This window comes from Sander lucioperca, chromosome 11, assembly GCF_008315115.2.
Source record: "Sander lucioperca isolate FBNREF2018 chromosome 11, SLUC_FBN_1.2, whole genome shotgun sequence".
NCBI lineage: Eukaryota > Metazoa > Chordata > Actinopteri > Perciformes > Percidae > Sander > Sander lucioperca.
Window position 1 is genome coordinate 23,861,244 of NC_050183.1, and position 27,104 is coordinate 23,888,347.

The 27,104-nt window shown below is 42.1% G+C and overlaps 2 protein-coding genes across 6 annotated transcripts; one reads left to right on the forward strand and one right to left on the reverse strand.

Moving 5' to 3' along the window:
• Positions 1 to 217: 217 nt before the first annotated feature.
• LOC116060769 (ELAV-like protein 1) lies at positions 218 to 12,353 on the reverse strand. 4 transcript variants are annotated; one of them, XM_031314505.2, is made up of 8 exons: positions 12,115 to 12,353; positions 11,317 to 11,366; positions 8,347 to 8,406; positions 7,887 to 8,106; positions 2,598 to 2,701; positions 1,918 to 2,071; positions 1,052 to 1,277; positions 218 to 572 (listed from the first exon to the last, which is right to left on the reverse strand). In XM_031314505.2, exons 2-8 carry the CDS (start codon positions 11,350 to 11,352, stop codon positions 254 to 256), a joined length of 1,119 nt encoding a protein of 372 aa, XP_031170365.1. In that variant the 5' UTR covers positions 11,353 to 11,366; positions 12,115 to 12,353; the 3' UTR covers positions 218 to 253. The 4 variants fall into 4 exon arrangements, with proteins under 4 accessions (XP_031170365.1, XP_031170366.1, XP_031170367.1 ...); XM_031314506.2 differs by having other exon boundaries at positions 254 to 572; positions 7,938 to 8,106; XM_031314507.2 differs by having other exon boundaries at positions 254 to 572; positions 7,887 to 8,164; positions 12,115 to 12,289.
• A 1,069-nt stretch (positions 12,354 to 13,422) lies between these two features.
• Positions 13,423 to 27,060, forward strand: stx6 (syntaxin 6). 2 transcript variants are annotated; one of them, XM_031314498.2, is made up of 8 exons: positions 13,423 to 13,636; positions 16,203 to 16,372; positions 16,479 to 16,573; positions 17,179 to 17,238; positions 18,657 to 18,785; positions 22,279 to 22,385; positions 24,840 to 24,934; positions 26,710 to 27,060. In XM_031314498.2, the coding sequence occupies exons 1-8, from the start codon at positions 13,602 to 13,604 to the stop codon at positions 26,784 to 26,786; spliced, it is 768 nt and encodes a 255-aa protein (XP_031170358.1). In that variant the 5' UTR covers positions 13,423 to 13,601; the 3' UTR covers positions 26,787 to 27,060. The 2 variants fall into 2 exon arrangements, with proteins under 2 accessions (XP_031170358.1, XP_035862969.1); XM_036007076.1 differs by lacking the exons at positions 13,423 to 13,636; positions 16,203 to 16,372; positions 16,479 to 16,573 and adding an exon at positions 16,899 to 16,905.
• The last annotated feature ends 44 nt before the right edge of the window (positions 27,061 to 27,104 follow it).

Here is a 27,104-nt window from a genome sequence, read left to right on the forward strand (position 1 = left end):
TCAACATTCACAATATTCAGAAGAACGGTCAAACTTTTTACAGCAACAATGATGTCACACAGCCGAACAGAAACAGGGCATGCTGGGAGAAAATATTAATGGATTATATCGACAAAACTGCTGAAAACTGACAAACCACCCCCCCTAACCCTTCCCCCCCTATCTTACCCCCCCCCCCGTAACCCCTCCCCCAGCCCTCTTCCCCCCCCAACCCTCTTACCCCTCACCTCCCTCTCTTACCCCCCTCCCCTCTCTACTTGTGTCCCTTGCTGGTTTTGAAGGACACCTGCAGGACTTTGTCCCCCAGCCGGTACCCGTTGAGGCTGTGGATGGCCATGGCGGCCTCCTCGTAGTTCGTCATGGTAACAAAGCCGAAGCCTTTGCACTTGTTGGTGTTGAAGTCTCGGATGACCTTGACATTGACCACGGCTCCGAAGGGGCCAAACATCTGCCAGAGGATGGCCTCGTCTGCGTCCTGGCCCAGGTTATAGATGAAGATGCACCAACCGGCCGACGCGCTGCCCGAGACCCCGCCCCCTCCACCCATGTGGTCCACGCTCATTGGAGAAAACCTGAACACAGGAAGTACGGGACAGGAAGTGGGTTAAACATCAACGTCAGCATTTCAGGGTCTCATTGTCTTTAGCACTAGCCAGGTTAGGGTTAGCCCTAGCCGTCAACGTTTCTCATTGTTGTCTTTAGCACTAGCTAGGTCAGCCATTACAGAAGATGGTCAGGACTGACTTAGTGAGACACAAATAAACAAGTGCTTATAACTGTGTGTTATAACTGTATGTACAACTGTTTATGCACAGAGTTGGAGTTTTAGCTCGGGGTGGTTGCCTGAGTTCTGACCTCGGAAGATCCGAGTACAAACGTAACAGACTTATAGATCTGCAAGAGTTCAGGGTTTCCCCGTGACTTCTTCAAAGTTTCCGTCTACGGAGCCTGTTTGGGTTAGGGTTAGTCAAAGACCTTAACCTGTTTCAGCTGACGCATCAGTTCATTAGTAACAACAGAGACCATGCTCCGTTATATCATCCCCTCTCACCTGAACCTCTGCGCCTGGTGGTGGACGGGGCCTCCGAAGCGCCGTGATTGGCCGTGGTACATCTGTGACATCATCTGGGAGTTCCGGGCCTGATTGGGGTTGGCAGCAAACTTGACTGTGATTGGCTCGGAGCATCCGGGGGGCGTGTGCCCGTTCAGGTGTTTGACGGCGTCTTCGGCCTCAGACCTCTTGTCGAAGCGGATGAAGGCCACGCCCCTGGACAGACCTGTCGCCCAATCAGAGCACAGGTGAGTAGTGAGGCAACGCTGGGGTTAGGGTTAAAGGGGGTGTATCAGGGCTGTGATTGGTCAGTTACCTGAGGCCTGGTATCGTGTGTAGGGTGTATCAGGGCTGTGATTGGTCAGTTAGAGGCCTGGTAGCATGTGTAGGTGTATCAGTGCTGTGATTGGTCAGTTGAAGGCCTGATATCGTGTGTAGGGTGTATCAGGGCTGTGATTGGTCAGTTAGAGGCCTGATATTGTGTGTAGGGTGTATCAGGGCTGTGATTGGTCAGTTAGAGGCCCGATATCTTGTGTAGGTGTATCAGAGCTGTGATTGGTCAGTTAGAGGCCTGGTAGCATGTGTAGGGTGTATCAGGGCTGTGATTGGTCAGTTGAAGGCCTGATATCGTGTGTAGGGTGTATCAGGGCTGTGATTGGTCAGTTGAAGGCCTGATATCGTGTGTAGGGTGTATCAGGGCTGTGATTGGTCAGTTGAAGGCCTGATATCGTGTGTAGGGTGTATCAGGGCTGTGATTGGTCAGTTAGAGGCCTGATATCGTGTGTAGGTGTATCAGGGCTGTGATTGGTCAGTTGAAGGCCTGATATCGTGTGTAGGGTGTATCAGGGCTGTGATTGGTCAGTTACCTGAGGCCTGGTCCACCAGCACTCTGGAGTTGATGATGTGTCCGAAGCGAGTGAACATGTCCTCCAGGTCGGGCTGACTCAGCGTGCGCGGCAGCCCGCTGATGTACAGGTTAGCATCTTTAATCGTGTCCGAACTCGGCCGCGCAAAGGAAACCTGCCCACAGGAAACAGGAAGTGGATCAGTCTCTCGGCTTCACACGCACAACTCAGACAGGAAGAATCAACACTCAACAAAATAAAACAGTTACAGCCAGTCTTTAAAGAAAATCATTTTAAATATTTAAATATTCAATGTCTTAAAAAAAAAAAAAAAAAAAAAAAAAAACAGTTAAAATAAGCAAAAACACAAAAATAAAAGCATCCAAAAAGGCTCAGATCATTTGGCACTTCAAAATAAAAGCATATATTTATGAAAAGAAAAGCTGGGCACTTAGTGTCAGTGAACTGAAGCAAGTCACAGATTCAGAGTGAACACGTGTGTTCATAACGATTTATAACGATGTATATGATTTATAACAACGTATAACAATTTATAACGATGTATAACAATTTATAACAATGTATAACAATTTATAACGATGTATAACATGACATCAGAGAAATACCTTGGTGGTCAGACCGTCTGCTGGCACATAAACATCTATAGACAGGAAAGGCAGAGAGCAGCTGATGCACATTACCTTGATAGTTTTAGACTGTAGCCTCAGGCCATTGAGGGTACTGATAGCCCTCTCTGCATCACTAGGGTTAACAAAGTTAACAAAGCCGTAACCTAAACTGTGGCCTAGAGAAACACAAAGGAAAACAACAAAATAAAAGAAGAAAACTGTGTGTTACAGCCGCCACACATAAACAAAACTCTCCAGAACATCACATCATTATCCTTCATTATTCTGAACAAACCCAGAGAACGCACCACCAGCACTTTGGTTTCTGAACACTGAACGTGAAGTCAGGGTGAGACTTGGTTTAGTTCAGTCAGGGTGAGACTTGGTTCAGTCAGAGTGAGACTTGGTTCAGTCAGAGTGAGACTTGGTTCAGTCAGAGTGAGACTTGATTTAGTCAGGGTGAGACTTGGTTTAGTTCAGTCAGGGTGAGACTTGGTTCAGTCAGAGTGAGACTTGGTTCAGTCAGAGTGAGACTTGGTTCAGTCAGAGTGAGACTTGGTTCAGTCAGAGTGAGACTTGGTTCAGTCAGAGTGAGACTTGATTTAGTCAGGGTGAGACTTGATTTAGTTCAGTCAGGGTGAGACTTGGTTCAGTCAGAGTGAGACTTGGTTCAGTCAGAGTGAGACTTGGTTCAGTCAGAGTGAGACTTGGTTCAGTCAGAGTGAGACTTGGTTCAGTCAGAGTGAGACTTGGTTCAGTCAGGGTGAGACTTGGTTCAGTCAGGGTGAGACTTGGTTTAGTTCAGTCAGGGTGAGACTTGGTTCAGTCAGAGTGAGACTTGGTTCAGTCAGAGTGAGACTTGGTTCAGTCAGGGTGAGACTTGATTTAGTCAGGGTGAGACTTGGTTTAGTTCAGTCAGGGTGAGACTTCCCGTCACAACCACAGATGGGAAAATAACAAAGTTCAGGGTCTGAACAGTGAGGCTAACGCAGAAGCTCCTTAAAGGTCCCATGGCATGAAAATGTCACTTTATGAGGTTTTTTAACATTATTATGCATTCCCCCAGCCTGCCTATGGTCCCCCAGTGGCTAGAAATGGTGATAGGTGTAAACCGAGCCCTGGGTATCCTGCTCTGCCTTTGAGAAAATGAAAGCTCAGATGGGCCAATCAGGAATCTTCCCTTTATGATGTCATAAGGGGAAAGGTTACCTCCCCTTTCTCTGCTGTGCCCAGCCAGAGAATTTGGCCCACCCATGAGAGAGAGAGACATCATGGCTTGCAAACGAGTAAAGTGGCAGTTGGTCAAGGCCACACCCCCGCCCTCCACCTTGCCCCCCCCCCTCTCCTCCTCAATAGCATTTAAAGCTACAGACACAGAAATGGCACATCCTAAGGAAAGGCGCTGACACACCGAGCCGATAATCTGACATGTATAATTGGCGAGGAGGGCACTGCCGGAAACGGGGAGCAGAATGAGCGTGACTAGAGTCTCTCAAAATCTGATGAAAGTCTTTTAAACTGACCTTTGTTGATCTGAAATGAAGACAGATTCAGCAACTGCACGGCCTATTTCTCTCTTCAAATGTTTTCAGAAACACGTTTCGGTGAACTATTTTAGTCCAATATGAGATCGTATTCTGAACGAGACGCCATGACAGTCTGGCTTTGAATTTCTGGAGAAATCAGACCCACGTGACGCGTTCGTCCAATCAGCTGCCGGTTTTCATTTTTGGGCGACAATCCAGATTAGCCCCGCCTGCTGTTTTGGAGACGTATTACGTCTGGTCTCTTCGGTGTGTTCTGAGGAACTTTCTGGACCTCGGGGAGACTGATCAGCCCAGCTGGCTTTACTGCCGACGGCCGGCCATCTGGTTGGTGGGTCTGGGGCTTTAAGCTCATCGTGGGACTGGCTCTAGTGGCTGTAATTCTGCACCAAGGCTGAATTTCGGGAAACAAAGACTACAAACAGGAGCGCTCACTCTGAGGAAACATTCAGAGCAGAAAGTGTAGTCGGCAGTTTTCTCGCTTTGTTCAGAACAAGAAGTTCAAACATCGTTATTAAAGATTTACAGACATTTCCAAAAACCTGGAAAATAAAATAAAACATCAGTTGAAACACGTGGACATCATCAGATTCAGTTCAAAACTTAAAACCAAACTTCATCTGGAGCCGGGCGATACGGGGAAGACTTTCTGAGCTTCATAGTTTATAAAATACACCTTTCTTCATCTGCTGGTAAACAGCTGATTAATTATTAGGATTAACTTGGGTTATGGTTATGTGTGGGAACATGTACAGGTATATGTATGTGTGTGTGTATATATATATATATATATATATATATATATATATATATATATATATATATATATATATATATATATATATATATATATATATATATATATATATATATACACACACACACAGTGAGGAAAATAAGTATTTGAACACCCTGCTATTTTGCAAGTTCTCCCACTTAGAAATCATGGAGGGTCTGAAATTGTCATCGTAGGTGCATGTCCACTGTGAGAGACATAATCTAAAAAAAAAAAAAATCCAGAAATTACAATGTATGATTTTTTAACTATTTATTTGTATGATACAGCTGCAAATAAGTATTTGACCTGTCTATCAGCTAGAATTCTGACCCTCAAAGACCTGTTAGTCTGCCTTTAAAATGTCCGCCTCCACTCCATTTATTATCCTAAATTAGATGCACCTGTTTGAAGTCGTTAGCTGCATAAAGACACCTGTCCACCCCATACAATCAGTAAGAATCCAACTACTAACATGGCCAAGACCAAAAAGCTGTCCAAAGACACTAGAGACAAAATTGTACACCTCCACAAGGCTGGAAAGGGCTACGGGGAAATTGCCAAGCAGCTTGGTCTCAATGATCCTAAGAAAGGTGAGAAATCAGCCCAGAACTACACGGGAGGAGCTGGTCAATGACCTGAAAAGAGCTGGGACCACCGTTTCCAAGGTTACTGTTGGTAATACACTAAGACGTCATGGTTTGAAATCATGCATGGCACGGAAGGTTCCCCTGCTTAAACCAGCACATGTCAAGGCCCGTCTTAAGTTCGCCAATGACCATTTGGATGATCCAGAGGAGTCATGGGAGAAAGTTGAGATGAGACCAAAATAGAACTTTTTGGTCATAATTCCACTAACCGTGTTTGGAGGAAGAAGAATGATGAGTACCATCCCAAGAACACCATCCCTACTGTGAAGCATGGGGGTGGTAGCATCATGCTTTGGGGGTGTTTTTCTGCACATGGGACAGGGTGACTGCACTGTATTAAGGAGAGGATGACCGGGGCCATGTATTGCGAGATTTTGGGCAACAACCTCCTTCCCTCAGTTAGAGCATTGAAGATGGGTCGAGGCTGGGTCTTCCAACATGACAATGACCCGAAGCACACAGCCAGGATAACCAAGGAGTGGCTCTGGAAGAAGCATATCAAGGTTCTGGCCTAGCCAGTCTCCAGACCTGAACCCAATAGAGAATCTTTGGAGGGAGCTCAAACTCCGTGTTTCTCAGCGACAGCCCAGAAACCTGACTGATCTAGAGAAGATCTGTGTGGAGGAGTGGGCCAAAATCCCTCCTGCAGTGTGTTAACCTGGTGAAAAACTACAGGAAACGTTTGACCTCTGTAACTGCAAACAAAGGCTACTGTACCAAATATTAACATTGATTTTCTCAGGTGTTCAAATACTTATTTGCAGCTGTATCATACAAATAAATAGTTAAAAAATCATACATTGTGATTTCTGGATTTCTTTTTTTAGATTATGTCTCTCACAGTGGACATGCACCTACGATGACAATTTCAGACCCTCCATGATTTCTAAGTGGGAGAACTTGCAAAATAGCAGGGTGTTCAAATACTTATTTTCCTCACTGTATATATATAATATATATTTATTTATTTATATTTGTGTGTAAGTAAAGATATAATCTCCATATGGCCCGTCCAGATGTTAATACCTGAAGTCAGTAAACCTGACGTGAAAATAAATAAAATGTTACAACAGTGCAGAAAAGAAAAGTATTCAGATAAAGTTCAGACAAAAACACAGTTGTCTTTTAAAAAATACCAGAGATTAAAAAAACATTTCAATATAAAAACAAAAACAATCATCTGTGGATAAAAACATTTAAAAAGACAAAAGTTGAGAAATAAAAACAGCTGCTGGGAGAAAAGACAGGAAATACTACACACAGTTTAACTACTACTGGGAGTATAACTGCTAACACCAAGTAGTACTGGGAACAACAGCTGTCAACATTACCAAAATAACATCTGAATACATGATAAAAAGGGAGGTTCCTGTGTTAGTCACGTCCACGAGAGAACAAACTGGTCTAACTGTGAAGGTTGATTTAAAAGATCTGCCGAAACATTTCAAATAAACTGATGAAGATTAATCTCAACACCGTAGTCGTCTCCAGTTACACTACGTAAGGGTCTGGGTTAGCGTCAACACGCCCAGAGACCCAAGGAATCGCCTCATCAGCCTGTGTGGCTCTGTCTCTGTGTGTGTGTGTGTGTGTGTGTGTGTGTGTGTGTGTGTGTGTCTCTCTCTCTCTCTCTCTCTGTGTGTGTGGGTGTGTATGTCTCTCTCTCTGTCTCTGTGTGTGTGTGTCTCTCTCTGTGTGTGTGTGTGTGTGTCTGTCTCTGTGTGTGTGTGTGTGTGTGTGTCTCTGTGTGTGTGTGTGTGTGTGTGTCTCTCTCTGTATCCGTGTGTGTGTATGTCAGTGTGTGTGTGTGTGTGTGTGTGTGTGTGTGTCTCTCTGTATCCGTGTGAATGTGTGTGTGTGTGTGTGTCTCTGTCTCCGTGTGTGTGTGTGTGTGTGTGTGTCAGTGTGTGTCTCTCTGTATCCGTGTGTGTGTGTGCGCGCGTGTGTGTGGCTGAGCGTTTAGCGAGCAGCGAAGAGAAAGTGTGACGCAGACAGACGAGGTTGTGCTGCTTTTTTCACATTACAATATTCACTTTCATATTGAATATGCTCCTAGGAAATAGTGTTATAGTGGTGTCTCTGTAATTGATAGAGTGTGGTCTAGACCTACTCTTTCTGTAGGTCTAGACCACATATATCTGTCCTGATATAACTCCTGTTAGGATCTGACACTAATGAATACTGCGTTTGTTCCCTGTTCAGTAGTACTGCAGTATCTCGAGTGTCCGTTCACACCGTTGTTCTTTAGTGGAACTATTTCCCTTCTTTATAGCTCTCTCTCTGTTCTGACTGGAGGAAGTCCAGTATTCGGATCAGTTTAACGTTCCCAGCTGGGTGTATATTCCTGCTACCTTCAGGGACAAATAAATCTGTAGTACGCTCCGTGTCTTACCGCAGTCGTACTCTGATGTCTGGTGCTCTGCAGAACTTCGGGAGGAGTTACCTGCCACTTTGTCCCGGATCAGTTTGGCCGACTCCACATCTCCCACGCTGCTGAACAGACTGCGCAACTCGTCCTGACTCATGCTCTGGGGCAGGTAGTTCACGATCAGATTGGTCCGCGCGTCTTCATCTTCCATCATCTGCTCACTGTAGCCGTTATCATACAGCTCCTAGAACACACACACAATATTACATCATCTGCTCGCTGCAGCCGTTATCATACAGCTCCTAGAACACACACATTATTACATCATCACACACACACACACACAATATTACATCATCCGCTCGCTGCAGCCGTTATCATACAGCTCCTAAAATACATGTAATTACATCATCACACACAGTCTAGAAGTTGATTGGTAGTAAAAAGAGACAGAAAGGACAAAGACAAATGAAATAATAAATACCTTTCCAGCGGCTCCTTTACAGTCTCTGACATCACTCTGAGACGTCTGAACCTCACATACCTGAAACACACACACACACACACACACACGTGTTACACACAATGTGGTACACACTCACACCTGCAGGGGGGAGGGGGGGTATGTACAGGTACAGAGAGTTAGGGTGAAATGTCGTCCTGCCGCCAGTTCTCCACACACTCCAACATGTCTAATATGTTTTTATTATTATATCTAAGAGATGTTAACATGTGTGTCATATATATATATATATATATATATATATATATATATATATATATATATATATATATATATATATATATATATATATAAGGGCTGCAACAATGAATCGATAAAATTCAATTATTAAAAAAGTTGGTAACGAATTTCATTATCGATTCGTTGTGTCGCCACTCAGTCGCGGAGATAAAAGCAATTGAGTTGAGTGCCGTGCGGAGCGGGAAAAAAAAAAAAGAGCAGAGCGGGGGTAGAGGAAATACGAGAGAGACCCAACGTTGTTCTGAAACACACGGCGGAGGCCATGAAAATCAGTAAGCCATGAAAGTCAGTATCAGAAATCAGTCTGACCTAAGTCGTCCAAGGTGTGGGAGCATTCACACTAAATAAATCAAAAACATGTTAATTGAAAGATAAGCAAAAGCGACACGGCATGCACGGTCACCACGGTGATGATTCAGCACCTAAAACGTAAACATGGTGGAGTCCTTGATGAGGAAGAAGGGAGTTCAACAGCAGGGTAAGGTCACTACACAATCCTCCTTTTGTTCCGTTTTGAAGTGAGAAACGTAACGTCCCTCTTCTGGTGCTGGTGTGGTGTTTACTCGTTATCCAGCTGACTAGCATGACAAGCTAGCGTTAGCTCGTTAATAACAGGGGTAAAGCTAGCTTTAGCTCGTTAATAACAGGGGTAAAGCTAGCGTTAGCTCGTTAATAACAGGGGTAAAGCTAGCGTTAGCTCGTTAATAACAGCGGTAAAGCTAGCGTTAGCTCGTTAATAACAGTGGTAAAGCTAGCGTTAGCTCGTTAATAACAGCGGTAAAGCTAGCGTTAGCTTGTTAATAACAGTGGTAAAGCTAGCGTTAGCTCGTTAATAACAGGAGTAAAGCTAGCGTTAGCTCGTTAATAACAGGGATAAAGCTAGCGTTAGCTCGTTAATAACAGGGATAAAGCTAGCGTTAGCTCGTTAATAACAGGGATAAAGCTAGCGTTAGCTCGTTAATAACAGGGATAAAGCTAGCGTTAGCTCGTTAATAACAGCGGTAAAGCTAGCGTTAGCTCGTTAATAACAGCGGTAAAGCTAGCGTTAGCTCGTTAATAACAGGAGTAAAGCTAGCGTTAGCTCGTTAATAACAGTGGTAAAGCTAGCGTTAGCTCGTTAATAACAGTGGTAAAGCTAGCGTTAGCTCGTTAATAACAGTGGTAAAGCTAGCGTTAGCTCGTTAATAACAGGAGTAAAGCAGGACTAAAGACACGTTTTTATTCACTCGCCTTCTTTGGCCCATTCATTTTTCAATCTGTTGTCATGTATATATTATGAGCTTTGTCCCATATCAGTTATTGTTGACGTATATATTTGTGTGTGTTGTACTTTTTAATTTCATTTTAAAGTTCTTTTATAGCACTTGGTCATCTTAAGCTGTGTTTAAATGTGGTGAACAAATGAACTTAACTTGCACTTACTACAATGATGGTAATAATTTAATGAATAAGCTTCAAGTGTGTGTGTGTGTGTGTGTGTGTGTGTGTGTGTGTGTGTGTGTGTGTGTGTGTGTGTGTGTGTGTGTGTGTGTGGGGGGGGTCTGTATCTGCTCTTTGGGTTACTAAACTTTACACAACTATTAACATGTAAGTATGTATTGAGTTGATGTAAATTAATGTTTTTTTGATTTTTTATCCGACTCATCGATTAATCGAGAAAATAGACAGATTAATCGATTATTAAAATAATCGTTAGTTGCAGCCCTAATATATATATATATATATATATATATATATATATATATGAATCGGCCGATTTTCATGTCATCGGCCATGACCGGTGGCCGGCCGGCCAGACTGACATATGCTGATTTTATGCCGGTCAAATGCACTTGGGCGCCACATGACTTACGTCACGCAACGGCAACATCACACGTGCACATGCAGGGTTTCTGCTGTATGCACGTAGCAGCGGCGCACTGCCGCTCAATCAGCTGTTTATGAAATGTCATAAAGTCGTAATTATACACGGCTCCAACAGTCAGCCTCTGTCTCTCTAACTAGCTAACGTTAGCTAACGCTGTGTGGTCCCACTGCCTCTGATGCCCCGCTGGCCGCTGTAGAAGAAAAAAAGAGACGCTGTATTCCTCCGACACGCTGTACTAACGTTACTGTTTAAAACGCTTTCCAGGTTAGTGGGGGTGCATAGCGCTCAAAACCAACATTAAAACGTAGTAATCGTCCCTCAGAGTTTAGTTTTGTTGTTAAACTGTGTGTAAAATGAGCGGTGACGTTAAATCATCTGTTTCAGGTAACGGCACTCTAGGGTACCGTCTATTTGCTGGATTGTTCCGAGGGAACCGTTACGCGCTGTTTTCAGGTAACGTTACTGTTGACGTTCAAACAGGCCTGTGTGTGTGTGTTTTGAGAAATATCTTTATACTGAATTAAGGCTATATTTATTTTATTTTTATTATGCTATTATTGTATTGCCATTACCTGTTTTCATACATACAGAAGTTTAGTTAGTAGTAGTAGTAGTAGTAGGAAATGGTTCTAACATTGCACTTTAGATGTGTGAAAAAAAAATTCTATGCAAAATGTAACATTTTCTATTAAAAAATGAAATCGGTATAGGCTGGCCTAACTCAAAGAAAATCGGAAATCGGCCTAGAAAGATGTAATCAGTGCATCTCTAGTTAACATGTGTCTTTATATCTGAGAGATGTTAGAAGTTATGGTCTGACTCACCTTCAAGTAGCGGATGTGTCCTCGTCTCAGTGCCATGGCAACAGTATCGTCTGGGGGGGGGGGAGAGGAGGTGTTAGCAACGTATAGATCACAGCAGACGAGAATCATCTTCATCGTACAACAGAATCAGATGCTCACTAAAAACATCCAGCTCAAGAAATAAAAGCCTCTAAAAGTTACTAGAAAAATATATAAACACAGGCAGAAAGTAAAGACACACGTGTGTGGGTGTGTTTATATCTATCTATCTATCTATCTATCTATCTATCTATCCATCCATATATCTGTGTGTGTGTGTGTGTGTGTGTGTGTGTGTGTATGCGCTCTCTAGACATTTCCCGCGGATCGGACACTGAGTCCCGGACTGATCCGGAACAAAGCCGGGTCCTGCGGCCTGCCGACCCACGTGAACCAGTGAGCGTTGGTTTGAGTTCAAAACGATGAAAAATGTGACGATACAGAGCTAACTACCAGCTAAATATATAGCTAACTACCAGCTAAATATAGCCACATGTTAGCCACACGTTAGCAGCACTGCTAATGGCGCTAACAGCGGGAGCTAACCTTGCTAACATACATCGTGTGTGAGACTAACAGCGGGAGCTAACGCTACTAACAGACCAACAGCGGGAGCTAACGCTACTAACAGACCAACAGCGGGAGCTAAACCTGCTAACAGACCAACAGCGGGAGCTAAACCTGCTAACAGACATCTTGTGTGAGGCTAACAGCGGGAGCTAACGCTGTTAACAGACCAACAGCGGGAGCTAACGCTGCTAATAAACATCGTGTTCTTACCTGTAACTGATGATCAGTCTGGATGTTCTGATGTAAAGATATCGGGGACTTTGTGCCGATAATAAGCCAACAAACCTCCGTTAATAGCGGGAGATTAACTGCTGCGTGTTAGCTGCTCTCCGCTCCACACAAAGAAAACAAACTCACGGCCCGCTGAGGGAAGTATCGCGAGACCACATCTTCTTCCTCTTTACATTTCCGGCAGACTAGATGCCTTTACGGCACATTGCTGCCTCCCACAGAGCGGATTGTTGCTATGGAAACAGGACGCTAAAAGGGAATATCCATTTAGATATCTTTAATATAATAATAATAATAATAACAATAATAACGGTCCCAGGCTGGGTCTCTGCAGGATTCAACAGGTTAGATAATTATACAGAGGTGGGTAGAGTAGCCAAAAAGTGCATCATTAGCGTGACCCATCCCTCCTCCTTTCTACATTCTATCTGTCACCAGTCTCTCCATTATTTCACACATCACTGCTGTCAGTGCAATAGGTCTCCATGACCCTGCTGCCTGTCCCCTGGCGTTAACACTGGGACCACTAGTCCTTCTTTCCATTATTCATTAGTGCTAATATAGCCGCAGATTATCACAACAGCTGGAGATTAATGTAATAGTGTCTGCTTATGTGTGTGATTATGTAGATATTCACATTTTAGTATACACATGTATATCTGTGCAGTGTTAAGACGTTTGTGTTTGTGTGTTTGAACTGTGAGGCAGTCAGACTTTAATGTACTTCTGTTATGAACTGATAAAACCATCTGACTGGGTTAATAATTCAGAAACTTCTTCATGTCTGATTACTGTCAGTTATAAACTCAGCAGCACTGAGAGATGTTTCTTCATTATATTTAATAATAATTAATGACCTGATATTCTTCATAGTGTGTGAATGAGACGATCATTAAAACTAAACATGTAATCAGAGGCCTGGTTAATTAATATACACACACACACACACACACACACACACACACACACACACTCTCTCTCTCTCTCACACACACACACACACACACACTCTCACACACACACACACACACACACACACACTCTCTCTCTCACACACACACACACACACACACACACACACACACACACACACACACACACACAGACACACTAATGCTTTGTAAGTCTGGTCGTTTTTACTGTAATTCCCATAGACAGTATATAAGACGTTTTTACTGTAATTCCCATAGACAGTATATAAGAAGTTTTTACTGTAATTCCCATAGACAGTATATAAGAAGTTTTTACTGTAATTCCCATAGACAGTATATAATGTGATGACCCGTTCTGAGCCCATGTGGCGTCACTTCCGCCGCTGCATGTAAACAAAGCGGAGCCTGGCTGCGGTGTTTCTGATGGAGACAGACTGAGTTAAAGCCGAGAAACGGAGGATAAAGTCGGGTTAGTTCGGACAGCTGAAGGCCTGAGAGATGGAGCTCCGCTCCGACTGAACCGGAAACAGCAACATGTCGATGGAGGACCCGTTCTTCGTCGTTAAAGGGTCAGAAAACATGCTAATGCTAACAGAAGGCTAACTTCTCACCGTGATAACAGAGCTAGCTAATGCTAACAGCAGGCTAACTGTTCTCACCGTGATAACAGCGCTAATGTTAACAGCTAGTGTTAGCCTGCGGGGACCTGATAGCTAAACGATAATTAATTCCACCACAGAGACAGACAGTTTAACTTTGGGTTTAACAGCAGATGAGCCGCTAGCTAACCGCTGTGCTAACGGGTTAGCTCTCAGTGTTAGCCTGTTAGTACACACAGTCAGAATCAGGGAGGCTTTTAATGCTAAAGTTAGCAACCCTTCCCTCTGTGATTGGTGCAGAAACAAACATGTTGAACATTCATTAGAAATAAATACAGACACTAATATATACCAAATATCTGTTTAACATTAGATTAAAGAGGCTGAATGTATACAGTATGTGCATGGATGGTTTATTAATATATATATATATATATATATATATATATATATATATATATATATATATATATATATATATACATACACAGTGCTGCTCATAAGTATTCATACCCATGGTCAAGTTGACTAAAAAAAGGAATAAAAAAATCATCTTTTGGAAATTGATCTTAATGCCTTAATTAAAAAAATGAGGAAAAATCGGACCTTTTAAGGACACCAATTTGTTTTGTGAATTAATAATGTATTGTAAATAAATAATTGTTCTTCCTTAAAATACAGGGGCCATAATTATACATACCCCTATGTTAAATTCCCATAGAGGAAGGCAGATTTTTATTGTTAAAGGCCAGTTATTTCATGGATCCAGGATACTATGCATCCTGATAAAGTTCCCTTGGCCTTTGGAATTAAAGTAGCCCCACATCATCACATATATATATATATAGTATGTGCATGGATGGTTTATGAAGATTAACAATCAATAAATACATATAAGTGCAGAGAATAAATAGTGAAATGTATTTACAGTCGGATTATTGTCGGTTTATCAGGAAGACTGCAGAGGTTATCAAATATTAGTTATCATACACACATACAGTATATATACACACACACAGTATATATATACACATACAGTATATATACACACATACAGTATATATACACACATTCACACATACAGTATATATACACACATACACACATACAGTATCTATACACATATACACACATACAGTATATATACACACATACACACATACAGTATATATACACACATACAGTATATATATATATATATATATATATATATATACACATATAGTATATATACACACATACAGTATCTATACACACATACAGTATATATACACACATACACACATACACACATACAGTATATATACACACATACAGTATATATTCACACATACACACATACAGTATATATACACACACATACACACATACAGTATATATATACACATACAGTATATATACACACATACACACATACAGTATCTATACACACATACACACATACAGTATATATACACACATACACACATACAGTATATATACACACATACAGTATCTATACACACAAGCAGTATATATACACACATACACACATAAAGTATATATACACACACATACACACATACAGTATATATACACACATACAGTATATATATATACACACATACAGTATCTATACACACAAGCAGTATATATACACACATACACACATAAAGTATATATACACACACATACACACATACAGTATATATACACACATACACACATACAGTATATATATACACATACAGTATATATACACACATACACACATACAGTATCTATACACATATACACACATACAGTATATACACACACATACACACATACTATATATACACACATACACATACAGTATCTATACACACATACAGTATATATACACACATACAGTATCTATACACATACAGTATATATACACACATACAGTATATATACACACATACACTATATAGACACACATACAGTATCTCTGGTTGTGTATAAGTATCTACACATATATATATCTGGTTGTGTATAAGTATCTGGACATATATATCTGTGGTTGTGTATAAGTATTTGGACATATATATCTGTGGTTGTGTATAAGTATCTGGACATATATATCTGGTTGTGTATAAGTATCTGAACATATATATCTGGTTGTGTATAAGTATCTGAACATATATATCTGTGGTTGTGTATAAGTATCTGGACATATATATCTGGTTGTGTATAAGTATCTGGACATATATATCTGGTTGTGTATAAGTATCTGGACATATATATATATCTGGTTGTGTATAAGTATCTGGACATATATATCTGTGGTTGTGTATAAGTATTTGGACATATATATCTGTGGTTGTGTATAAGTATCTGGACATATATATCTGGTTGTGTATAAGTATCTGAACATATATATCTGGTTGTGTATAAGTATCTGAACATATATATCTGTGGTTGTGTATAAGTATCTGGACATATATATCTGGTTGTGTATAAGTATCTGGACATATATATATATCTGGTTGTGTATAAGTATCTGGACATATATATCTGTGGTTATGTGTTGCAGTGAGGTGCAGAAGGCAGTGAACGCAGCGCAGAGCCTCCACCAGCGATGGAGCGAGCTGCTGCAGGAAGGGGGCGGAGCCTCCAAGGAGGAAATGGACTGGACGACCAATGAGCTAAGGAACAGTTTACGGTCCATCGAGTGGGACCTGGAGGACCTCGACGAGACCATCAATATCCTCTAAACGTTATACTTTATATTTCATCCTTCTAACAGCCACGTGTGTTTAAGTTAGTTCAGGAATTTCAAGATGAATGTGTTCCTTAACTGTCAGTGAACGCATCGTTGAGTCCAACCCCAAGAAGTTCAACCTGGACGCAGCTGAGCTGTCGAAGAGGAAAGCTTTCATCACGAGCACCAGACACACAGTCAAGGTACGTTTCCCCTGACTTCCCTTGAACGCACCGTCAAGGTACGTTTCCCCTGACTTCCCTTGAACGCACCGTCAAGGTACGTTTCCCCTGACTTCCCTTGAACGCACAGTCAAGGTACGTTTCCCCTGACTTCCCTTGAACGCACCGTCAAGGTACGTTTCCCCTGACTTCCCTTGAACGCACCGTCAAGGTACGTTTCCCCTGACTTCCCTTGAACGCACAGTCAAGGTACGTTTCCCCTGACTTCCCTTGAACGCACCGTCAAGGTACGTTTCCCCTGACTTCCCTTGAATGCACCGTCAAGGTACGTTTCCCCTAAACACACCGTCAAGGTACGTTTCCCCTAACTTCCCCTAAACACACCGTCAAGGTACGTTTCCCCTACAACCTACCTGTCTGTTGAAGTCACCTGTCCGTAAAGGTGTGTTCAGGTGAGGTCGTACATCTCATATAAAACATAAAACAGGAAGAAAGTGATTCTGCAGACATCCACAGTCAACATTAAACAGATTCGCTGTAGTTGTGGTTAATGTGCTGATCTGCTATTGGCCGATTTGGTTTAAAATGATCTGATTGGCTGCTGACTGTCTCTGTTTTTCTTGAAGGAAATGAAAGAGCAGATGTCGAGTCCAACTGCTGCTTCAGGGGACAGAAACAACAAACAGGTAACTGAACCAGAGGCCTGTACTACGAATCCAGATCAACATGTCCTGGATTTCTTTCAGTTCCCCTTACACGTGTGCACTTTCCATAAACTGCCGTTGCTTTAGCCTATTATTTCAGTTGCAACCCTGGCAGTGGGAAGCCATCGTGAGAGCATATAAAATATATAAAAACATAATTCAAACTGATGTGCGCATTGGCAACACACGGCTCAAGATGCCGAGCCGATATGTAATTCCCTCCCATTACAATCTATGTATTTCATAAATATACCCAACAGGGAATGTTAACGGAGTGGTCGGTCTCTAAATGTTTTAACTTTTATGTGTGCACCCCTTTCTCTCTCTCTCTCTCTCTCTCTCTCTCTCTCTCTCTCTCTCTCTCTCTCCCTCCCTCTCTCCCTCTCCCTCTCTCTCTCTCTCTCTCTCTCTCCCTCCCTCTCTCCCTCTCCCTCTCTCTCTCTCTCTCTCTCTCTCTCTCTCTCTCTCTCCGCCCACCGAGCTCCGCCTGATCTTCTAAGAACGGTGACACCGTTATCAGTGGAGTATTGATAGGTCAGTAGGCGGTGCTTTTACACCGGTTGATCTCTAATCTCCAACATAACCTGCTCCCGACCAGGTTAGGTGTTCAGCATGAGTTACCACGGTGATTGAACCCGGTAGGTGATCCACCTTCGTAGTACAGAAAACCCTGGGTTGAACCTGAAGTTAGCTCGTTAACGCCAAATCTCGCTTCGTAGTACAGGCCTCAGGCCTGATCTCTAATTACAGGTCACATATGATGCTTTCTGTGTTTACGGTCATATCTACAATGTTATAATGTTGGATAGTCATGGATATTGATGTTGTTGTGAAATGTTTGTGTGTTTGTGTTGTTGTGAAATGTTTGTGTTGTTGTGTTGTTGTGAAATGTTTGTGTTGTTGTGAAATGTTTGTGTGTTGATGTTGTTGTGAAATGTTTGTGTGTTTGTGTTGTGAAATGTTTGTGTTGTTGATGTTGTTGTGAAATGTTTGTGTTGTTGTGAAATGTTTGTGTGTTGATGTTGTTGTGAAATGTTTGTGTTGTTGATGTTGTTGTGAAATGTTTGTGTTGTGAAATGTTTGTGTTGTTGTGAAATGTTTGTGTTGTGAAATGTTTGTGTTGTTGTGAAATGTTTGTGTTGTTGATGTTGTTGTGAAATGTTTGTGTTGTTGTGAAATGTTTGTGTGTTGATGTTGTTGTGAAATGTTTGTGTTTGTGTTGTTGTAAAATGTTTGTGTTGTTGTGAAATGTTTGTGTGTTTGTGTTGTTGTAAAATGTTTGTGTGTTAATGATGTTGTGAAATGTTTGTGTTGTTGTGAAATGTTTGTGTGTTGATGTTGTTGTGAAATGTTTGTGTGTTGGTGTTGTTGTGAAATGTTTGTGTTGTTGTGATGTGCAGGCTCTGCTGGGCGAGCGTGGTGCTCAGGCTCCGAGCTGGCAGGCCGGTCCTGATAAATACAGCCGACTGGACCGCACACTGCAGAGCGCCAACTCTCAGTTCATAGAGGAGCAGCAGGTCCAGCAGCAGGTACACAGCGTATATATATATATACTGTCAGATCCTAACAGGACTTATCTCAGGACACTTTACAGACAGAGACAGAAACCTTGGACAGAACCAGAATTGTGGTTGGCGGCCATCTGCTGCTGCCTGATGGGACACATAGACACTGGTACAGATATACAGAGACACTGGTACAGATATACAGAGACACTAATACAGATATACAGAGACACTGGTACAGATATACAGAGACACTAATACAGATATACAGAGACACTGGTACAGATATACAGATATACAGAGACACTGATACAGATATACAGAGACACTGGTACAGATATACAGAGACACTAATACAGATATACAGAGACACTGGTACAGATATACAGAGACACTAATACAGATATACAGAGACACTGGTACAGATATACAGAGACACTAATACAGATATACAGAGACACTAATACAGATATACAGAGACACTAATACAGATATACAGAGACACTAATACAGATATACAGAGACACTAATACAGATATACAGAGACACTGGTACAGATATACAGAGACACTAATACAGATATACAGAGACACTGGTACAGATATACAGATATACAGAGACACTGATACAGATATACAGAGACACTGATACAGATATACATAGACACTGATACAGATATACAGAGACACTGGTACAGATATACAGAGACACTGGTACAGATATACAGAGACACTGATACAGATATACAGAGACACTGATACAGATATACAGAGACACTGGTACAGATATACAGAGACACTGGTACAGATATACAGAGACACTGATACAGATATACAGAGACACTGGTACAGATATACAGAGACACTGGTACAGATATACAGAGACACTGGTACAGATATACAGAGACACTGATACAGATATACGTAGACACTGGTACAGATATACAGAGACACTGGTACAGATATACAGAGACACTGGTACAGATATACAGAGACACTGATACAGATATACATAGACACTGATACAGATATACAGAGACACTGATACAGATATACATAGACACTGATACAGATATACATAGACACTGATACAGATATACAGAGACACTAATACAGATATACAGAGACACTGATACAGATATACAGAGACACTAATACAGATATACATAGACACTGGTACAGATATACAGATATACAGAGACACTGATACAGATATACAGAGACACTGATACAGATATACGTAGACACTGGTACAGATATACAGATATACAGAGACACTGGTACAGATATACAGAGACACTGGTACAGATATACAGATATACAGAGACACTGATACAGATATACAGAGACACTGATACAGATATACAGAGACACTGATACAGATATACAGAGACACTGATACAGATATACATAGACACTGATACAGATATACAGAGACACTGGTACAGATATACAGATATACAGAGACACTGATACAGATATACAGAGACACTGGTACAGATATACAGAGACACTGATACAGATATACAGAGACACTGGTACAGATATACAGAGACACTGGTACAGATATACAGAGACACTGATACAGATATACAGAGACACTGATACAGATATACAGAGACACTGATACAGATATACAGAGACACTGATACAGATATACAGAGACACTGATACAGATATACATAGACACTGATACAGATATACATAGACACTGATACAGATATACAGAGACACTGATACAGATATACAGAGACACTGATACAGATATACAGAGACACTGATACAGATATACATAGACACTGATACAGATATACATAGACACTGATACAGATATACAGAGACACTGATACAGATATACAGAGACACTGATACAGATATACAGAGACACTGATACAGATATACATAGACACTGATACAGATATACAGAGACACTGATACAGATATACATAGACACTGATACAGATATACAGAGACACTGATACAGATATACAGATATACAGATATACAGAGACACTGATACAGATATACATAGACACTGATACAGATATACAGAGACACTGATACAGATATACATAGACACTGATACAGATATACATAGACACTGATACAGATATACAGAGACACTGATACAGATACACAGAGACACTGATACAGATATACAGAGACACTAATACAGATATACATAGACACTGGTACAGATATACAGATATACAGAGACACTGATACAGATATACAGAGACACTGATACAGATATACAGAGACACTGATACAGATATACAGATATACAGAGACACTGATACAGATATACAGAGACACTGATACAGATATACGTAGACACTGGTACAGATATACAGAGACACTGGTACAGATATACAGAGACACTGATACAGATATACAGAGACACTGATACAGATATACAGAGACACTGATACAGATATACAGAGACACTGATACAGATATACAGAGACACTGGTACAGATATACAGAGACACTGATACAGATATACAGAGACACTGATACAGATATACAGAGACACTGATACAGATATACGTAGACACTGGTACAGATATACAGAGACACTGGTACAGATATACAGATATACAGAGACACTGATACAGATATACAGAGACACTGATACAGATATACAGAGACACTGATACAGATATACAGAGACACTGATACAGATATACAGAGACACTGGTACAGATATACAGATATACAGAGACACTGATACAGATATACAGAGACACTGATACAGATATACAGAGACACTGATACAGATATACAGAGACACTGATACAGATATACATAGACACTGATACAGATATACAGAGACACTGGTACAGATATACAGATATACAGAGACACTGATACAGATATACAGAGACACTGATACAGATATACAGAGACACTGGTACAGATATACACAGACACTGATACAGAGACACTGATACAGATATACAGAGACACTGATACAGAGACACTGATACAGATATACAGAGACACTGATACAGAGACACTGATACAGATATACAGAGACACTGATACAGAATACAGAGACACTGATACAGATATACATAGACACTGATACAGAATACAGAGACACTGATACAGATATACATAGACACTGATACAGAATACAGAGACACTGATACAGATATACAGAGACACTGATACAGATACAGAGATACAGATATACAGATACAGAGATACTGATACAGATACACAGAGACACTGATACAGATATACAGAGACACTGATACAGATATACAGAGATACAGAGACACTGATACAGATATACAGAGACACTGATACAGATATACAGAGATACAGAGACACTGATACAGATACAGATATTCAGAGATGGTGATAGCAGTTGGTATAATGAACAGTGGCAATTATAGTAACAGTAACAGTGTTTTATTAAATTGCGCTGTCCCCTTCCATAAATAAACTAAACTGAAACTGATTAGCGACGATTCAAAGGAAGCTTATAGTGTGTGTGTGTGTGTTACCAGCTGATGGCGGAGCAGCAGGATGAACAGCTGGAACTCGTGTCGGGAACGATCGGAGTCCTGAAGAACATGTCTGAGAGGATCGGCATGGAGCTGGACGAACAGGCAGTGTAAGGAGCATATATATGTATATCAGAATCAGAATCAGAAAGGGCTTTATTGCCAAGTACGTTGCACATACGAGGAATTTGTCATGGTGTTGTTGGAGCATGTCACACATACAAATATAAGAAGGATAAAAAGAATATAAACAATATAAGTATAAACATATACACACAGTATGTATTAATAACGATAAAATAAATTTAAATAAATAGTAAAATAAGTTAAACAGTAGTAAAAAGGAACGCTACAGCAGAGTAACGCTACAGCAGAGTAGGTACAGTGGCATGAGAGGTGGGGTGTGGAGAGAGTCAGGATGGATTCCGGGCCTTGTTAATAAGACTAGTGGAGGAGGGGAAAAAACTGTCCGGGGTGGGAGGGGTCAGCCACAATCTTTCCAGCACGCTTCAGAGTCCTGGTGGCGTATAGGTCCTGGAGCGGCGGCAGATTGCAGCCAATCACCTTCTCAGTTGACTGAATGACACGCTGCAGCCTGCCCTTGTCCTTGGCAGTGGCAGCAGCGTACCAGATGGTGATGGAGGATGTGAGGATGGACTCAATGATGGCTGTGTAGAAGTGCACCATCATTGTCTTTGGCAGGTTGAATTTCTTCAGCTGCCGCAGGAAGTACATCCTCTGTTGTGCTTTCTTGACGAGGGAGCTGATGTTCAGCTCCCACTTGAGGTCCTGGGAGATGGTAGTTCCCAGGAAGCGGAAAGACTCCACAGTGTCAATTGTGGAGCCACAGAGGGTGATGGGGGCAGGTGAGGCTGGGTTCTTTCTGAAGTCCACAACCATCTCCACTGTCTTTAGAGCGTTGAGCTCTAGGTTGTTTTGGTTGCACCAGGTCACCAGGTGGTCAGCCTCCCACCTGTAGGCGGACTCGTCTCCATCAGAGATGAGTCCGATGAGGGAGGTGTCGTCCGCAAACTTCAGAAGCTTGACGGACTGGTGACCGGAGGTGCAGCTGTTGGTGTACAGGGAGAAGAGCAGAGGAGAAAGAACGCAGCCCTGGGGGGATCCGGTGCTGATGGTCTGTGAGTCGGAGACGTGTTTCCCCAGCTTCACGTGCTGCTTCCTGTCAGACAGGAAGTCAGTGATCCACCTGCAGGTGGAGTCAGGCACGCCTAGCTGGGAGAGCTTCTCCTGAAGCAGAGCCGGGATGATGGTGTTGAAGGCAGAGCTGAAGTCCACAAACAGGATCCTGGCGTAGGTTCCTGCGGAGTCCAGGTGCCGGAGGATGTAGTGGAGGGCCAGGTTGACTGCATCGTCTACAGACCTATTGGCTCTGTAGGCAAACTGCAGAGGGTCCAGGAGGGGGTCGGTGATGTCTTTGAGGTGTGAAAGCACAAGGCGCTCAAAGGACTTAAAGTGCCCATATTATGAAAAAAAACACTTTTTCTGGGATTTGGGGAGTTCTTTTGTGTCTCTGGTGCTTCCACACTCATACAAACTTTGAAAAAAATCCATCCATGGTGTTTAGAGTGAGATACGGTGTCCTGCCTTCTGTCTCTGGGTGAGCTGTTCAAAATCGGCACGGCTTGTGACGTCACAAGCCAAAACGAGCAGGCTAACCGCAACCATTAGCTCGTAGCGTTAGCATGCTAACGCTAGCATGCTACCTCGTTCTCAATAGCAAAGCACTGCTACAACACACACAAGTTCACCATAATCTACAAAAGAACTACTTCCATGTGCGCCCTCATTTAGAAGTCTCCCAGCTAATCCTGCCTTGTAACTGACCGAAGTTGTAGAAACAGCCTTTCTTTTACTGTCTATGGAGCTAGCTAGCTGACATGATCTACATCTGAGCTACTGCACATGTGCAGTGCAATCAAAGATAGTACAGAAGAAGAAGAAGAAAAGATGTCTCACTCTGTAGCTAAAACAGAGACCAGCTGAAAAGAGGATCTGCAGCAGTGAGAGAGAGCGGTGCAGTACAACAAAAATATGGTGTTTTTTGAAAATTAAACCATGTAAACCTATTCTGGTACAACCTTAAAATACAATTATGAACCTGAAAATGAGCAGAATATGGCTGCTTTAATAACCACAGAGGTCAGGGCGACGGGTCTGAAGTCATTAAGTCCTGTGGTCCTTGGCTTCTTGGGGACAGGGATTATGGTTGAGGTCTTGAAGCAGGCTGGCACGTGACATGTCTCCAGTGAGGTGTTAAAAATGTCTGAACACTGGAGACAGCTGGTCAGCACAGTGCTTCAAGCTGGATGGGGAGACAGCATCCGGTCCAGCAGCTTTCCTGGGATTCTGTCTCCTAAAGAGTCTGTGTATATATGTGTATATATATATATATATATATATATATATAATCACGTAGCAGTGTGGATGTAGCCTTAGCCTGATCTAGAAGGAGGGGTAACACAGAAAGGGAGGGGGGTTAACCCAAACCCTGTTGCCTGCTTGTTTGTCCAGATTTGTTAAGTGTCTTTGTGTTTTCCCTGCAGGATGTTGGATGACTTCACTCATGAGGTGGACAACACTCAGTCTAAGATGGACACCGTCATGAAGAAACTGGCCAAAGTGTCTCACATGACCAGCGGTAAACTGCCCGGCAACATTCCCCCCTCAGTGTTTACACTGCAGTAGTGACAGAAATAAAACTAGAATAATGAAACTGTTATTGATAGTAATTAGGGCTGTCAAACGATAATTTTTTTTAATCTCGATTAATCGTTGAATTTCTATAGTTAATCACGATTTATCGCATATTTTATCACATGATTAAAATTCTATTATTTTGCATTTCAGAACAGTTTTAAGTCCATATTAACAATGGAAAGCAATTCTTACCAGTGGATCTTGATTGGGAATCAAATGAATGCAAAGAAAGTTACTTCATGAGCTTGATTATAAGAATTGTATTTCTTTAGTATTTATTTACTGTAAACAAAAGAAATGTGTGAATCTGTCATTATTGCAAAATTCCTCCAAGTACCTAACTAAAAATCCCTATCCTTACCAGAGTCAATCTAGTGTTTAGTAACTCCTAAATAATGTTGATTCCTCACTGACATCCAGTGATCACCGGTTAATGAGACAGAGTTTGGACTCTGCAGCAGTTCCAGTTGGACTGCTTTCTCCGTGTCATACAGGCTGTATATCCGTGAAAACTACTGTCCCCCTCGACGGCCATGTATAAGACGGTCAGGTGAAACTACTGTCCCCCTCGACGGCCATGTATGAGACGGGTCAGGTGAGACTACTGTCCTCCTCGATGGCCATGTATAAGACGGTCAGGTGAGACTACTGTCCCCCTCGACGGCCATGTATAAGACGGTCAGGTGAAACTACTGTCCACCTCGACGGCCATGTATGAGACGGTCAGGTGAGACTACTGTCCCCCTCGACGGCAATGAGACCGGTCAGAACATGCCAACCGTAGTACGTCTTTAAGACCTGAGTCCTCTACGATGCTGACAGGTCTGCAGTTAGTTGCCACCCATTTTGCAAGAGCTGTAGTCATTTTGGGGGATTTGGTCTCATCAACAGATCAGTGAGTAGCACTCTCCAAAATACTGCTTTGCCTGAGTGGGTAGCATGCTAGTGGGTAGCATCAACCTGAGTCGCTATATTTACAGGAAATTAGCTCATTTCTCAGCAATGCTTTCACGTATCGAAACCAAACTTGGCACATGGACTTGGGACCGCATCCTGAGGATGCACAATCAATTTGGAGTCTTTTGACCACTAGGTGGGTGCTATAATCACAGGAAGTAGGCTCATATCTCACCAACGCTTTCGTGTATTGAAACCAAACTTTGTACATGGACTCAAGACCCAATCCCGAGGACATAAAATAAATTTGGTGACCTTTGACCACTATGGGGGCGCGATTTTCACAGGAAGTAGGCTCATATCTCAGCAACGCTTACACGTATCAAAATCAAACTTGGTACAGGGACTTGGCACTTGATTGTGAGAACGCACAAGGACATTGGTGTAATTTGGCCTCTAGGGGCACTGTAACAAAGTAAATGAGATGATATCTTAGCCATTCTTTATCCAATTGCCCTCAAAGTTGCTTTGAGTAGCCATTCCTGCTAGTGTACTGCTTGGCCCCTTCATTGCTGCTTGCAGCTATATTTATTATTACAGTTTTCAAAACTCATCTAGTTGTAGTCTTGCAATGTGTGACCCTGAAAGATCCCCAGTCTTTACATATTTTGACAGTTGGTCTTAAGGTGTGAGATGGTGTCAGACTTTCTGTTCAGAGTCTTCTAGTAAATGGTAGGTTTAGCTGTAGTAAGTTATAGACAGTAATAGTTAGTAAATGATGAATGATTTGATATTTATTAACAGTGTGTCTTTCGACAGATCGTCGCCAGTGGTGTGCTATCGGCGTGTTGCTCGCAATCCTCTTCGTCGTCATCCTCCTCTTCTTCATCCTCTGATTGATCCCTCCAGTCAGCAGAGAACTCGTCTTAAACCTTAAACCTGTGTCTCCTGGAATATACCGGACTATATCAGACTCTACTGGACTCTACTGAACTCTAATGGACTCTAATGGACTCAACTGGACCACTGCTTTCCCACTGTTGCACCATTGTGAGCAAAGTCTTGGAGACTCAAGCCGCCAGAACAAAAACATTAGTATTATCCCGCTGATCGCTCTGCAGTTTCACCCTGAAACCCGCCCGTAACACACCGCCTCCGTGTAAACACCCAGCAGTAACATGCCCGGCCGTAACATGCTCGGCCGTCACAAGCTG

Coding starts and splice junctions, on each gene's coding strand:
- LOC116060769 (XM_031314505.2), bottom strand. CDS start 11,352: ATGGCACTGAGACGAGGACACATCCGCTACTTGAAG. Junction 8,407..11,316: donor GACACATCCGCTACTTGAAG/GTGAGTCAGACC, acceptor TGTGTGTTTCAG/GTATGTGAGGTTCAGACGTC. Junction 8,107..8,346: donor GTAAAGGAGCCGCTGGAAAG/GTATTTATTATT, acceptor TGTGTGTTCTAG/GAGCTGTATGATAACGGCTA.
- stx6 (XM_031314498.2), top strand. CDS start 13,602: ATGTCGATGGAGGACCCGTTCTTCGTCGTTAAAGG. Junction 16,574..17,178: donor GCACCAGACACACAGTCAAG/GTACGTTTCCCC, acceptor TTTTTCTTGAAG/GAAATGAAAGAGCAGATGTC. Junction 24,935..26,709: donor AGTGTCTCACATGACCAGCG/GTAAACTGCCCG, acceptor GTCTTTCGACAG/ATCGTCGCCAGTGGTGTGCT.